The following is a 15,035-nucleotide window of genomic DNA, read 5'->3' as shown; positions in this document are numbered from 1 at the left end:
CACTTCTTCGCAACACAATGAATTAATGTTCGAATCCTTAATTAGTGAGGTGTTCATATTTAATGCCATACTATACCTCCAACAAGATTCTCTTTAATAAAAGAATAGTTATGAAAAAAAAGAAAAAAAACAGAAAGAAAAGGAGAAGTTGAATAGCAAGCAAGCTTTTTTTTTTTTGACAATTTATCAATATGTTGTTTTTCTACTGCTAACAACTTAAAATAAAATTGTGCAAGAAAGTTGTAGACCTTTTATCTTTGAAATTACCATCCTTCCTAACATGAATAAGATAAATATTTACAAAAAAAAAATTGACCGAAATCAGAACGAAAAATATGCCCAATTGTATTATTACTATTGCCTTCAACATGTCTTGAAACTTATAAGAATAAACCCATAAGATTGACTAAGAGCTAGTATAGGGCTAATGTTAGACAACAAAATGGCTAAGATCAACAGACTTCTGTTCACTTTTATTAGGGGCTAATGTTACATTACTTTGCTAGTCATATATATTCCCTTTGTTGAGGGATTAAATGTTAAAAAATATAAAGTATTTTTAATTTTTTAAGGTGTCATTATTACTTTTTTTCCTTTCAAAAAGTGTTCATATTAAATAAATTATTTTATATTTATTTTAGGGTGAAATAAGATATTAAATAAGAATAGATATAAAAAAATAGAGTCAATTTGAAAACAAATAATTATTTTATTAGAGATGAAATTCAATTTAAAACACCTTATATTTTTAAATGGGGAGAGTATATATATATATATATAATAACATGTTTAAGTTAGTTATTGAAGAGGGGCAAGTTTTTTAAACATAGATATTGACATAATCAAGTTCAAAATCATCAAAGTTTGAGTATCAGTTCTTCTACTGTTACATATAGCGCAAATGATCAATGATGGGATATAAGGAGAGTGCAAAGGATGGGTGTTCCTTAATAAATCCTTCTCTCCATTTCTTTATTTTCTTTTTCTTTTTCTTTTTGATGTAAAGAGGGCCATAGCCCAAATCCTTTCTTCTACCCTTACAAGCCATAAGTTCGAAAAGAAAATAGGCCCAAAAACCCAAAGGGACCAAACCACCGCTTCTTCCGCCTTTGTCCGGTGCTTACCCGCGCACTCACCTTCCAGATCTTCTTTTCCCATTTCGTCGCCATGGATTTCAGAAACGTCGCCGACAAAGCCTTGTTGCTCCAAATCAACCTCGATAATCACCTTCCGGTAACCGACCACCATGGAAGTTCCTTCGTTTCCCAATTCTCCGCCTCTAACGCCGCACCCACTGGTCCATAATCTGGAATCTCCTTCGCAAACGATCGCCGCGTTACCATCACATGCTCCTAATGTCCCTCAAGACAATCCTCCAAGGTATGCTTTCATTCTTTCTTCGCCTGACCTGAGCTTTCATTCTGGTGTATTTACAAATTCATTCTCACTTCTCAGTCAATTCAAGTTAAATTGTTGTGTGTTAGTATCAATTCAATGATCAAAACAGTTCGATAAGCACATTTTTGAGATTCGAAACACCTAGCGTTTGAATGTATGCCAAAACAGTTCAGTTTTCGGTTTAGGCAAATTGAGTCGAAATACTATAAATAAATTTTTTTTAAATGCTACACTTTTAAAATTATTTACCAAGACATTATAGCATGAAAAATTAATTTCTGATAAATTGAGTGTACTAACATAAAAATTAGCTTATATGAAGTTGAATTTCAATTTAATTTTTAATATTTATTCAAATTTATTTTGTGACATACCACTGGCAAATCTTTTATAATTGCTCTTTTTTTTTTTAATCAGTTTCGATCACCCAACATTTAAAAATTTTTATTTTTAATATTATATTTATAAAAATTTAAAATTTATAAAAATTTATAAAAATTTTAATATTTAATTAAACTATTTGAATTAAATTTATTTTATTTAAATTAATAATAAAATAGATTTGTTAAAATTTTTATAATTTTTATTTTAATAAAAAAATAAAACTTTAAAATTTGGACCATTCAAATCTCAACGAACACTAAAATTAATTTTTGTTTCACATTATTTTAGTCCCAAACATATATATATATACACATATAAATTATTATATGATTATAATTATAATATATATAAATACTTGTATAATTGGTAATTAAATTATATATAAAATATAGTTTTGATGATAAAATTAAAGTAATTAAATGATATAAGTAAAAAATTATTATCAAAATTAATTTTTTAATAAAAAAATTTAGGTGAGTTGGGTTTCAAAACTCACTAAAATTAATACATGCTTTTAAATTTAGAAGTCGTTTACAAAAATAGCCCATAACTAACAAAGATTAATTCAATTAATAAAGATTTGATAAATAACTTACAAGATTGTGCACTTAAATTCCACTACCAACACGAGGACCTTGGTAATGGGTGATTTCTGTAAGTTCTCTTTGAATTTAAAGGCATATTTTAGTTTTGGTGAGTTTTTAAAATCTAACTTATCTAAATTTTTTTACTAAAAAAATTAATTTCGATAATAATTTTTTACTTATATCATTTAATTATTTTGATTTTGTTATCAGAACTATATTTTATATATAATTTAATTACTAATTATAAAAGTATTTATATATTATAATTATAATCATAATCATATAAATAATTTATATATATATACATGTTTGGTGCTAGAATAAGGGAAAACAATAATTGGTTTTAGTGCTTGTTAAGATCTGGACTGTCCAAATTTAAAAGTCTTATTTTTTTATTAAAATAAAAATTATAAAATTTTAACAAATATATTTTATCACTAATTTAGACAATACAAATTTAATCCAAATAGTTTAATTAAATATTAAAATTTTTATAAATTATTATTTATATATACTTTGAACAGTGTATATTTAATATTAAATTTTTTAAAAAAATTATAAATTTTTTATTTTAATAAATATAATATTAAAAATAAAAATTTTTGGATGTTGAGGTCATCGAAACTGGTTTCGAAAAGGGGGAAAGAGCAATTATAAAAAATTTGGAAAAGGTTTGCAGGCTGGATATAGGTATGTCACAAAACAGATTTTAATAAATATTAAAAAATAAATTGAAACTCAATTTCATATGGGTTAATTTTCATCTCAGTGTACTCAGCTTGTCAAAAGCTAGTTTTTTATATTATAGTATGTTGATAAATAATTTTAAAAGTATAGCATTTGAAATTTTTTTTATTTTTATCATTTCGTTCAATTTGCTGTTTTACTTCTCTTGACTAGCTCTTTAAGCAATAAAAGAATTTAGAAAAAAAGAAATGTGGATCGAGCTTGCCCGCTGTGCTTCCTACGCAGAGCAAGAGGCCGTACTGCATCACATGCATCCGCCTCAGCAGGTATCTAAGAAGCACCGATATGGTACGAGTGTCGGGTATGATACGATATGATACACGGACACAGTTATTTTTCAAAATTTTAGGATACGGGTACGGCTATATAAATAATTAAATATTAAATATTTGATGTTCAAAAACACAATTTTAAGATATCTAATGCCATCACAAAATATAATTTCAAGATGTCTTTCAGTGCTAGATTGAAATTGAGAATTCACACTTTCTGAACTACTACCAGGTCTAAAATTAGAAGTCATTATAGGTTTAATTTTAAATAATATCTTGCAATTTTAACAAGAAGAGAGCTAATAAAAATTTAAAATAAATCAATATTTAACTCAACAAAATAATCCATCTAAATAAAAAAAATTTAAATCAGTAATTCAATTGCTCTGGACAACTCTCTCGATTCAGCAGTGAGCAAATTATCCAATAATGCAATAATAATAATAATAAAATATCCATCAGCAGCACACAAATTATCCAATAATGCAATAATAATAATAATAAAATCTCTATCAGCAGCACAACAAGAGGAACTGAAAATGAAGCTGAAAAACGACCAACCATATAGAAGAAATTACCAATGAAGCTGAAGAAGGACGGTGAGACAGAGGCAGAGCAGACGGTCGAGAATAAACGTGAACCGTGAATAGGCAGAGGCAGAGCAGAGCGGGTGAGGCAGCGACGCAGCGTGAACCATGAATAAACGTGAGAGATGAAGAATGAGAATTAGAAGCACAGGCGGTGAAGCTACAGCAGGAAACACGAGAAGGGGGGTCGATTGGAGCTGAAAATGTTAGGGCATTGGATTTCTGGAGCTGGGACTGAGTAAAAGGAATTGAAAAATGCAGAGTTTCGCGTCTGCCCGTGTCCGACCTGCGTCTGCCTGTCTCGACCCGCATCCGCCCGTGTCCGTCGGAAACTAGGAAAAGGGACGCGCCGTTCCCCTGTCCTGAACGCGTGTCCGTGTTGGACACGTATCCGACACGGACACGCCGGCCATTTTGCCGTGTCCGTGCTTCTGAGGCAGGTATTTGAGGCCATGTTAATCTGAGCACAGTCATATGCCCGATGGAACTCAAAGACTGACTCTATGCCGAAGTTAGCGAACCCATTATCACCGCCAACGATCCACGAAGCTGAATCGTTAATTTTCTTTCCACATTATGTAGCGTCTGTATCACAAGTAAATTTCCAATGTGACACTTTGTATCGCAAGCATCTTCGCTAATGCTTGGCTGTGTTTTTTGCTAGATGTGTGGTCCTTGTAGTCTTGACATTGAAAATGGTTTTCAACTTTTCATAGCTAGACGACGTTCAGGAATTCTGACACATTTGGTCACAGCAAATATTGTTAAATCCTGGTTTATCCTGTTGAATGAATTTTCTGATGTTGAATATCTGTGCTTTGAAAATGGTAAAGTGAGGTGTAACAGACAAGAAGATGAGTGAGGATGCTATCAAAAGGGCATCACGGCAGGTTGATGCCAGGCAGCTAGAGAGTATGTATAATTCCATTGTAATATTCGCTTCTAAGTAATAGATAGATCACATCAAAAACACTGAGCCAAACAAGCCCTATCCTTGAGCAAAGTAGCTACAAGAGATACAAAGCCTAATACTAATTATATTAAATTACAAGGATCTGTATTTGATGTGATTTATTTATTATTTCATTATGCTTTTCTGCCCAGTTAAATACATTGGCTTTTGAGTGCTAGTCAAGAAGCTTTCGGTCAATTTTACAGCCCACTTTAGTGATTTTTCTCTATTTGTACAGAGGAGATGTGAGCTGAAATTTCATATTCGTATTTCTTTGTTTGAGTCACTTGACGTATAAAACTTTCATGATTTTTAAAGCAATGGAAGTGTTCAATTTTCATGATTTCATGATTTTCATGTTTCTTTGTGACTTCATAATTCTGTTTCATCGAAATGAGAACCAAGTATGAAAAATTGCAGATGTCAAAGAAAATCCTAGCATTTGCTCTTTATTTTTGTTTTTATCCTTTGGTTCTTCTTTGAAGAAGATGGAGAAGAATCGAGAAGCAAGAATTTCATCCTAGTCTTCCCTCCAACACACACATTTGTCTAAACAAAACAACAATCAACAAGCGTATGCCTCGGCGATTCCCATCCTGAACATGTACCGTGCACTGTACTTGTTCTGCCCAGCAACATATCCGAATATGATTGACTTTGCCAGCTGAAAGAAATGCAGCTCCTGTGTAGTTAGATCTTGCATAGAATAAACTGATAATGTTTGGATTGATGGATTTTACATTCAAAATTCATGCATGTATAATTTTTTGTTTGGATATTGTAAAAAATTTTAAAATATAAGAGGAATAAGATTAGATTCGATGAAATGAAAAATTGAAAGCGATGATCTTACCTCTCTTTCTCAATTGATGAGAGGTGAAAAAAATGAGTGTAACAAAAATATCAATAATAAAAATAAAAACATAAAGAAAGCGAAAAGGTCAAAGTAGTTGAAATTTTAAATAATTAGAATTTAAAAAAAATTAAACTCATTACAAAAAAGTTATAATAAAATATGAATTATGATTTGGATCAAATTTAAATTCATGAACTTTTATACATTTAAATGAGAAATTTAATTCAAATTTAAATTAAATCAAAATTTTCATGCATATAAAGACGGCAACCTGTTCATGCTTTATCTGGGATAGTGTATTACAACAACAAGATGTTGGTAAGTCATAAATCATAATGATCCCTTTCTCCGGTTAGCAATTGTGTCTTGTATTTGCTTTCTCATAATACAGCGCAAGCTTGTAAATCTCTTGACATTCCCATCAATGAAATCAAGTGCAATGAAAAGCTCCTTAATTGTTGTCTATGGGATATTATATTCAAATAAAGTATTTCAAAAGGATTATTTTCCTCTTTAATTAAAGAAAATTGATTAGTAAGATAACTATCATAAAAAGCTTATAATCATCTTACAATATTTGTAACGTGGCTTGCTTAAATATTTCCCCCTTCGCTACCTTAAAGCATTGTTCAATTTAGTAACCTATAAATTTAAATCAATTGATTCATGAAACTACCACATAAGATCTCATCATTGAGGACCAACGGTGCTTGCTATGTATACATACACATTTGGGCCTTTGGGGTCTCGGGTTAAAGAGCTAGCAAATAGTTAGTTCAATTGGTTAGCTGAGAGCAAATAAGTTCAAGTGGTTAGCTCTAAATGCAAAGAATGATGTGGGAGCTGGTTGAATATAAGACGAATCTATTGGTAGACACTCTTTGAATGAACATGTTTGCTAAAACATATGAAAAAAAGATGTAAAAAAATCTATTTTGAAGAAGATGTCCCTGATGGAGATGTCATCTTCTCAAGCATTCAAGATATTATCAATGATCTCAATTTTCAATAAAGACTCAATTGTCTCTATTTGTAATGTGTTAGATCTGGAGCTAGATGGTACCTTACAAAGTAGGCTGAATTAAATTTGATATTAATGGATCAATTAATAGCAATGGCTATGTTGTTTGTGGTGGACTTATGAGAGACAATTAAGATAATTGGATAAGTGAATTTAAGAAATATTTTGCCTATCACCCTAATGCTGTTGCTGAATTTATGGGGTATTTTTGAAGGCGTAAATATCTATTGGAATAACAAATTCACTAAAATTAACATTTATTTTGATTCTCTAAAAATTCTTACACTCATTTAGCATGAGTTATTTGAAAACCATCCTCTTGTGACAACTATAAAAAAAATTAGGAAATTTATTATGATTATGAAAGACTAGATGACTAACTACTTTAGATTATGTGTTTAGAAAAGTAAATAAATGTGTTAATTGGTTAGCGTGCCAAACTTACAAGGATAATGCAAATGTTAAGATTTTTCATATTTTACCTTTAGGGTATAGAGTTCTTTTGTACTTTGACATGACATAATTTATTTTGCCCTGACATTGTTTATCTATTACCTTGTACTCAAAAATTTTTTTATCTCCGAGACTCGCACTGTTTTACCCCGGAGAGTATCAATGGAACAATTTTCAAGAAAATTATTCCATCAATACTGTCAAAATTGGATTAAAGATCGCAGCATTACATGGGGAAAAAATAAACAGCGACCTCCACTGCCATCTTCATCACTCAGATGCGGAAGTGAAATTCTCCACTTTTAGGAACCCATTAATCTAGTTGCCCGAGGGAACTCATACTCTAAACTCCAAAGTAATAAGAACCAGGCAATGTAGGACTTCACAATTCTGTTATTCATTAGGACAAAATGGACAAACGCGCCCCAGCGATTGTTGAACAGTGGTGCTTCGCCAAACTTGAAAATAAAAGCTTGTGTTTCAAGTAATGATACTGTTAATTAGTTGGTTGGGGCTAGTTATGTGAATAACGGTGCTTCAACTTTGGCTTTTGTATGTTTTGCTTTCTCAAAATGAAGTACAAGCTTATCTCCTTACTTTCTCATCTTTGTGAATTAAATTCAAATTTCTACAATATAAACAAATATTTAGATCCCTTATAATTATCACCACTCTCAAAATAAGGAATAAAGGGAAAATGAAAAGTAAAATCCTGATTAATATCAAATTAAGATTTTTTTTTCCTAAGATTTCAGCACTAAAATATTGGACAAAAATAATTGAATTTGGAAACTTTAATTATAAAGAGATCTTAACTTATCATTTATGCTCCTATGAGGCCTTTATTTATCATTCTCCCGTAGAATAAAGATCGTAAATCACTTTATATGCTTTCCTGTTCTTTTTCTGAAGAGATCAAATACAATAACTCATAGCTTCATACAAATTTATATATCTATTCTTTTTTCAATACGAAATGGAGACCCTTCCCCTATAAGAAATGGGATTGAGTTTCGGTGAATTTTTTTTCATAGATGACCTTTTTCAGTATTTATTTATAATTATTTGTAATTAATAAACTTTCAATAAATTATCTATTCACGAGTTGTCAATAATAACTTTATATATATATATATATATATATCACAGTGGGTGTGTAGATTTTATATTTGATATTGATTATACTTAAAATACTTGTATTTTTATTTTGCAACAAAAAATTTTAAAACGGGATTAACCTTATGTAAAATAAAATGAAATAATAAAAGGATTACAAAGGAGGAACGGAGGAACAAGGGCTTTTGATAACCTGTGAAAAGCGAAAACAATGGAACATCATGAACCTCTCCTCAGCGATAAGAGTAATCTTGAAAATCCCGAACAACACCCAATCGTTCTCTTTGTGTTCTACGTCCACATCTTCTTCCTTTTTCCCTCTTCCCTTTCGCTCCTTCTCTCTCTGTCCCTTGTTTTGTACACTTGTGTTCCCCGTCCACACAAGCCTCTCTCTCTCTTTGAGTTTCTGCTTTGAAGCTTCACCAATGGCCTCAGCTAACGCCCTCACTACCCTCTCTCTCCTCCCGTCTACCAATTCATCTTCCGCCAGCTCCTCTACCATTCGCTCTTCACTTCACATCTCACCTTCCTCCTCCTCCTTGCGCCTCCGCGCCGGTAGTCTCCGCCGTCTAGGATTCTCCGCCGCCGACCCACTGTTTGCTCTCCATGTGGCTTCAACAGTTCGATCAATGGGTGCATCTGGGAAGGGAGTTAGAGGGGTGGTGTCGATGGCGAAGAAGAGTGTTGGGGATTTGTCTGCGGCTGACTTGAAGGGGAAGAAGGTGTTTGTGAGGGCTGATTTGAATGTGCCTTTGGATGACAATCAGAACATCACTGATGACACCAGGATTCGAGCTGCCATACCGACGATCAAGCATTTGATTCAGAATGGAGCTAAAGTCCTTCTTTCAAGCCATCTGGTATGCACCTAATGGGGATTTAGTCGACCATTTAATCTCTGTATTTGTATTTTTCCCCCCTTCCCAAATGCGTTTTTTCTGAGTTTTGCAGTGCTCCCCCTCCTGAACCCTTCTCTTTAAGAATCCTTTCAGATTTTTCTTTTGCGTAATTTGAAGTCTGAAGCTGTACTAGTGTAAATCAAAGAGTACACTTGTGGGGGATAGATCCTGAAAGGATCAAACTAAAACAATGTTATTGCCTGGAACTCACAAAGTTACTGTTAATAGTAGCTCTGCATGGTGTGATAAGTACTAAAATTGCTCATTTACACCTGTCGTGAATCCAAGCCTTTTTAGTTGCTCATTTACAAATTAAATGGTTCTATAATATTGGTGTGTGCTTATTACTTAAGTGGTGTGGATCTAGAAACACTGATGCTCCTTTTTCGCTTGTATAAATTTCTTGGCAAATTGTGGTTTGAACTTGCTAAGTTGAATCATTGTGATTTTTTTTTTTAAATGAAATTCCAGGGTCGACCAAAGGGTGTAACTCCCAAGTACAGCTTGGCGCCTCTCGTTCCCCGTCTCTCAGAACTCCTTGGCATTCAGGTATGCTCATGCCTTATAAAGAAGCCGAGAGGGATGAGGAAGTTATTTCTAAACATCATATTGTTAGTTGATTGCTGAAATATTTGTCTTTTTCTATTTGGATATGGATATTTTACAGGTCGTCAAGGCTGACGACTGTGTCGGTCCAGAGGTAGAAAAGTTAGTGGCTTCCCTTCCAGAAGGAGGTGTTCTTCTGCTAGAAAATGTGAGGTTTTACAAGGAGGAAGAGAAAAATGAGCCAGAATTTGCAAAGAAACTTGCTTCTTTAGCTGATCTTTATGTTAACGATGCATTTGGTACTGCACATAGAGCACATGCATCAACTGAGGGTGTCACTAAATACTTGAAGCCTTCTGTTGCTGGTTTTCTTTTGCAGAAGGTGTGTTTATCTCTCTTTTCTAGTTTCTTCTAGAATTCAAGTAAAAAGGCATCAATACTTCATTAGTTTTTTTAGTGTTTTTCCTCCAATTAATCTGAACAAGGATTGTAATTTATGAGTTTGATATGAAGTACCTTATTGTATCTTTTCATGTTTTAGGAACTTGACTACCTTGTTGGGGCAGTATCAAGCCCGAAAAGGCCATTTGCTGCCATTGTGGGTGGTTCAAAGGTGTCATCCAAAATTGGAGTAATTGAATCACTCCTAGAAAAATGTGACATACTGCTTCTAGGTGGGGGTATGATCTTCACATTTTACAAGGCACAGGGTCTCTCAGTGGGTGCATCCCTTGTTGAGGAAGATAAGTTGGACCTTGCTACATCACTCCTTGCAAAGGCCAAGTCTAAGGGTGTGACTCTCTTGTTACCCAGTGATGTGGTAATTGCGGACAAATTTGCTCCTGATGCAAACAGCAAGGTTTGTTTTCTAGGCTTCCTATAGATGGTATATTCGTCAGTCCTCTAGTTGATCATTGCTATCATTAGTTACAGACATTTGTAGTCTATTATCAAATTTTCTTATCCAAAGCTTTTGGATAATCATTTTAATTCTCATATCATTGCAGATTGTGCCAGCATCTGCTATCCCTGATGGCTGGATGGGATTGGATATTGGACCAGACTCCATTAAAACATTCAATGAAGCGTTGGATACTACCAAAACCATCATATGGAATGGACCCATGGGGGTGTTTGAGTTTGACAAGTTTGCTATTGGTACAGAGGTATTCAAGGATAATTTGCTCATGGGGTTCAGTTCATAGTTTATGCCTTAGTCTGCTTGCTGTCAAATTTGCATACATGTTTTAAAATTTAAAATTTCAAATGCAACTTAGTTCATCGCCCGGTACGTTCACCATAGCCTTCTAGATCAGAGTTTTCGGAAGACGTCTTTCTTAAAACCCACTCTGTGTGTTATGAACTGTATATCGTATATATTCACTGCGGACCCAAACTGTTTAATTTGTTGAGCTAGAGAAGATTCAGATGACAATTGCAGTTACTGCAATACCTCATTCATTAATTTATTTGTTGTCCATCTTACAGGCCGTTGCTAAGAAGCTAGCAGACCTCAGCGGAAAGGGAGTGACAACCATTATTGGAGGAGGAGATTCTGTTGCAGCCGTGGAGAAAGTCGGAGTTGCTAATGTCATGAGCCACATTTCTACTGGTGGTGGTGCCAGTTTGGAGTTGTTGGAAGGCAAAGAGCTTCCTGGTGTGCTTGCTCTCGATGAAGCCACGCCAGTTGCCGTGTAAGACAATTTTCAGTTTCGAAAGTTTTCCCCACCCTTCTACATGTCATTGTTCTTACAGAGGCTTGTAATAGAGCATTATATTGTAGGATCCTGCCCAGTTTCGTTGTGTAAATTGTATAATGTCATGCTTCTTGAGTTCTTTGCTTCCAGCACGAATTGTGAGAGTTTAACTGTAACCCAGGCCGAGGACCATAGAAGATTCAAATAAATTGATGAGTTGTCTACTCACAAGATTCTTGCGTTTTGTTCCCACTCTTTGACCTTCTGATTACAAAGCAATTATTGCATGGGATCCATTGATTGGATTTTGAGGGAAGAGATTTATGGGTTGAAGGGGAGAGAGGATCCGAATCTAGCACGAGTATGACGTGAGGCTAGTGGCAAGTGTAAAGACATTTTTCAATGAGATTTACATTGCATCTAATATGATTATGTATATGCCTATTATGACTGTGACCCAATTTATCTTGTGTTTGGGAAGACCAAGTTTATGGAAAATGACAATTAGGTCCTGAAAAATTTTGTTGAAAGATAGGTTGAAAATATTAATTCAAACAGTTGCAAATATAAGAGATTCGGTTACAAATCATGAATTAATAACAACAAAGTCTCATAATTTGTAACTGTCAAATCATTATTTGTAATTTATTTTTGGAGAAAATTGTTGGGACTTAACTGTCACTAAATTGAAGTTCTAGTGCCGTTTAACCGTTGAAAAGCAAGTGAGATTCAACCAGTAACTTCTAGAGCTAGGAATACGGACCAAGGTTGACAGGAAATTGTTTACCGGCTCTGGTGACATCTTACAAATAGGGCAAGCTTGGTGTCAATTGGCAATAAGACCGTTGGTGATCCAAAATGCAATGCTACAGTGTAATGTAACGATATAGTGTTGAAAGAGAGAGAGAATGCAATTGAATACTTGAATGGGCAAGATGGGATCCACTGGTTCTGTAAACTTTCTGTGGCCACAAAAAATCACTATCCACCGTCCTAAACAGTTCTTGTGACTTCGATATATTTTTCCCCCCTTCACGCTCCAAAGCCACAAAACTGAGACCCCAGCTGTGTTCGAAAACAAAACCCAAGATTTGTGGTCCAAGTGAAGTGGGGCACCCAATAATGTAAATGCTCCAAATCCTCCATTATTTGTGTGGCTTCTTTTTCTTTTGATCATGCTTCGTATAAAACGTTATTCTCTTCCCCCACATAAATGTCATTTTCAGATGTTTGTTATTAAAATTTAACAAAAACAACATGCCTGATGCTGCTACGAATGCCACGACGTTACTGTATTTTGTTAACAGCCAAACTCTTCAGTATGTTATTCATATCTATGCAAGATTTAAGAGTTATGTTAATTGTTGAAGACCTAATGCAACTTTTATCCTTTGCTGAGCTTGAGATTAGTTATAAAATATAGGCAGAGTTATATATATATATATATATATATATAACCACGGGAATATTTGTTATTAAATTATTTAATAAAAATATAGGAATATTTTTAACAAAGAGATTGAGATGAGTTGCACTCTATGACTTGTGAATATTCAACCTTTATAAGTTTTATATAACATATTAAAGGATAAACTTTATAATACGTTATTGACTTAAATATACCGTGGTTTAATAATGGAAACTATCTCTGAGTTTTTCTTCCCATTTTCGTCGCATATGATATCTGGGTTATCTTTGAATATAGTGTTACTATGCCAATTATTTTTTTACATTGCATGGAATTTAAAAATAAATCATTCTATTTCTGATTTGTAATTAGTGAACTTTATTGTAAATTTAATATTTTGAATGAATTGTTTGCTTCATCTTCCTTCAGGCGTTCCAAGTTGTAGTTCTGCCTGGACCGCCATTTCTTCGTCAGAATTTTCCTTTTCCCGGCCACTCATGTAAGTTAATAATTTAAATATTCCACAATCACTAAAAAGAATTTATATAATTTGTTTAACAAAACATATATAAAGTGATTGTATTTAGTCTGTATATGAAAAACAAAAAAAGAAAAATAATGTTATTCTATATAATTACAAAGGAATACTTAGATAGATCGAGTGCACCATGTCATTGTAGTTTGTCCAATAAAAATATGATATTTGAATGGCATTATATATAAATAAATCCCATTTTCGTCGCATATGATATCTGGGTTATCTTTGAATATAGTGTTACTATGCAATTATTTTTTTACATTGCATGGAATTTAAAAATAAATCATTCTATTTATGATTTGTAATAGTGAACTTTATTGTAAATTTAATATTTTGAATGAATTGTTTGCTTCATCTTCCTTCAGGCGTTCCAGTGTAGTTCTGCCTGGACCGCCATTTCTTCGTCAGAATTTTCCTTTCCGGCCACTCATGTAAGTTAAATAATTTAAATATTCCACAATCACTAAAAAGAATTTATATAATTTGTTTAAAAAAACATATATAAAGTGATTGTATTTAGTCTGTATATGAAAAAAAAAAAGAAAAATAATGTTATTCTATATAATTACAAAGGAATACTTAGATAGATCGAGTGCACCATGTCATTGTAGTTTGTCCAATAAAAATATGATATTTGAATGGCATTATATATAAATTAATTATGATATTAATAATAATTGAAAGAGAAAAAGCAAGAAATTAAATATGTATTCTGTTATAAAAATAAAATTAATTAAAAAATATCATATAAGATTTTATTAATATTACTTAGAGTATTTTAATTGGACGTCCACAAATGATGTGAAGCACATGATTTATCTAAGTATTTCTCTATAATCACTTCTTCCATATCATTGTCTTTCTTAGTAAATAATTACATGGCTGCAAAAATTTAATTTAATTGAATAATTTTATAATCATAATAGTGGTTGATTTATCAACTGAAAATTGAAAAATATCATATCATTCCTAATATATAGAACCAGCTCTCTTAATAGGGTAATAAGGCAAAAATAACTTAAAACCTTTTTCATGAGAGTGCTTGGTATTTTAATTTTTTTGAAGCAATATTGTCATAAAGCTTTTAAAAGAAGCAATTTTGCCTTATGATTAAATATTTGTTCGTGGTTGAACAATAAATACCAGACGTGCCAAAGATGGTGGGTCTCAAATAGATAACGAAAAGGTCTCGAGTTTCCTACCATAGTTCGCTCAGATGTAAAAAGATAGTAGGCTTTGGTAGGGCAAGTGTATAATTTTATTGAAGTGTTTGAAAATTACAGACTACAAACTAAAAAACTGAAAAGGGTTAGTAAATGTAAATTATGCAGTCTTGATCGAGTGTTGACTGGTTCTGTGTTTTTCTTCCTTCTATTTATAGTGTCTGATAGTAGAAGCCTTTTCTTTGAGACTTAACACGTTCTATCGAAGATTTAGGAATCCCGTAAAACTTATGGCACGGTCTCTCCATTTTGATCAACAGCCCATTTCACTGAACTACTTGAACGTAGATTTCGGCATCACTTAGAATTGTGCTTTCGTGCCAACGGTTTGATATTTGAAACTAACGAGAT

General features: G+C 32.8%; 1 protein-coding gene and 1 long non-coding RNA gene across 2 annotated transcripts; both read left to right on the top strand.

Annotated features, from left to right (window-relative positions):
• Positions 1-1,076: 1,076 nt before the first annotated feature.
• LOC129314255 (uncharacterized) lies at positions 1,077-4,807 on the top strand. The gene is made up of 2 exons (XR_008594060.1): positions 1,077-1,380; positions 3,908-4,807. It is a non-coding gene; the product is annotated as an uncharacterized LOC129314255 (long non-coding RNA).
• A 3,834-nt stretch (positions 4,808-8,641) lies between these two features.
• On the top strand, positions 8,642-11,746 carry LOC129313701 (phosphoglycerate kinase, chloroplastic). Its single transcript, XM_054957014.1, has 6 exons — positions 8,642-9,233; positions 9,744-9,821; positions 9,940-10,200; positions 10,360-10,677; positions 10,826-10,984; positions 11,307-11,746. The coding sequence occupies exons 1-6, from the start codon at positions 8,799-8,801 to the stop codon at positions 11,514-11,516; spliced, it is 1,461 nt and encodes a 486-aa protein (XP_054812989.1). The 5' UTR covers positions 8,642-8,798; the 3' UTR covers positions 11,517-11,746.
• The last annotated feature ends 3,289 nt before the right edge of the window (positions 11,747-15,035 follow it).

The sequence above is a fragment of the Prosopis cineraria genome, unplaced genomic scaffold (genome assembly GCF_029017545.1).
Source record: "Prosopis cineraria cultivar Desert tree isolate PC_DT_omini unplaced genomic scaffold, ASM2901754v1 PC6, whole genome shotgun sequence".
Taxonomy (NCBI): domain Eukaryota; kingdom Viridiplantae; phylum Streptophyta; class Magnoliopsida; order Fabales; family Fabaceae; genus Prosopis; species Prosopis cineraria.
The sequence above is the reverse complement of the archived record's forward strand: the minus strand, read 5'-3'. Positions and strand labels throughout refer to the sequence as shown.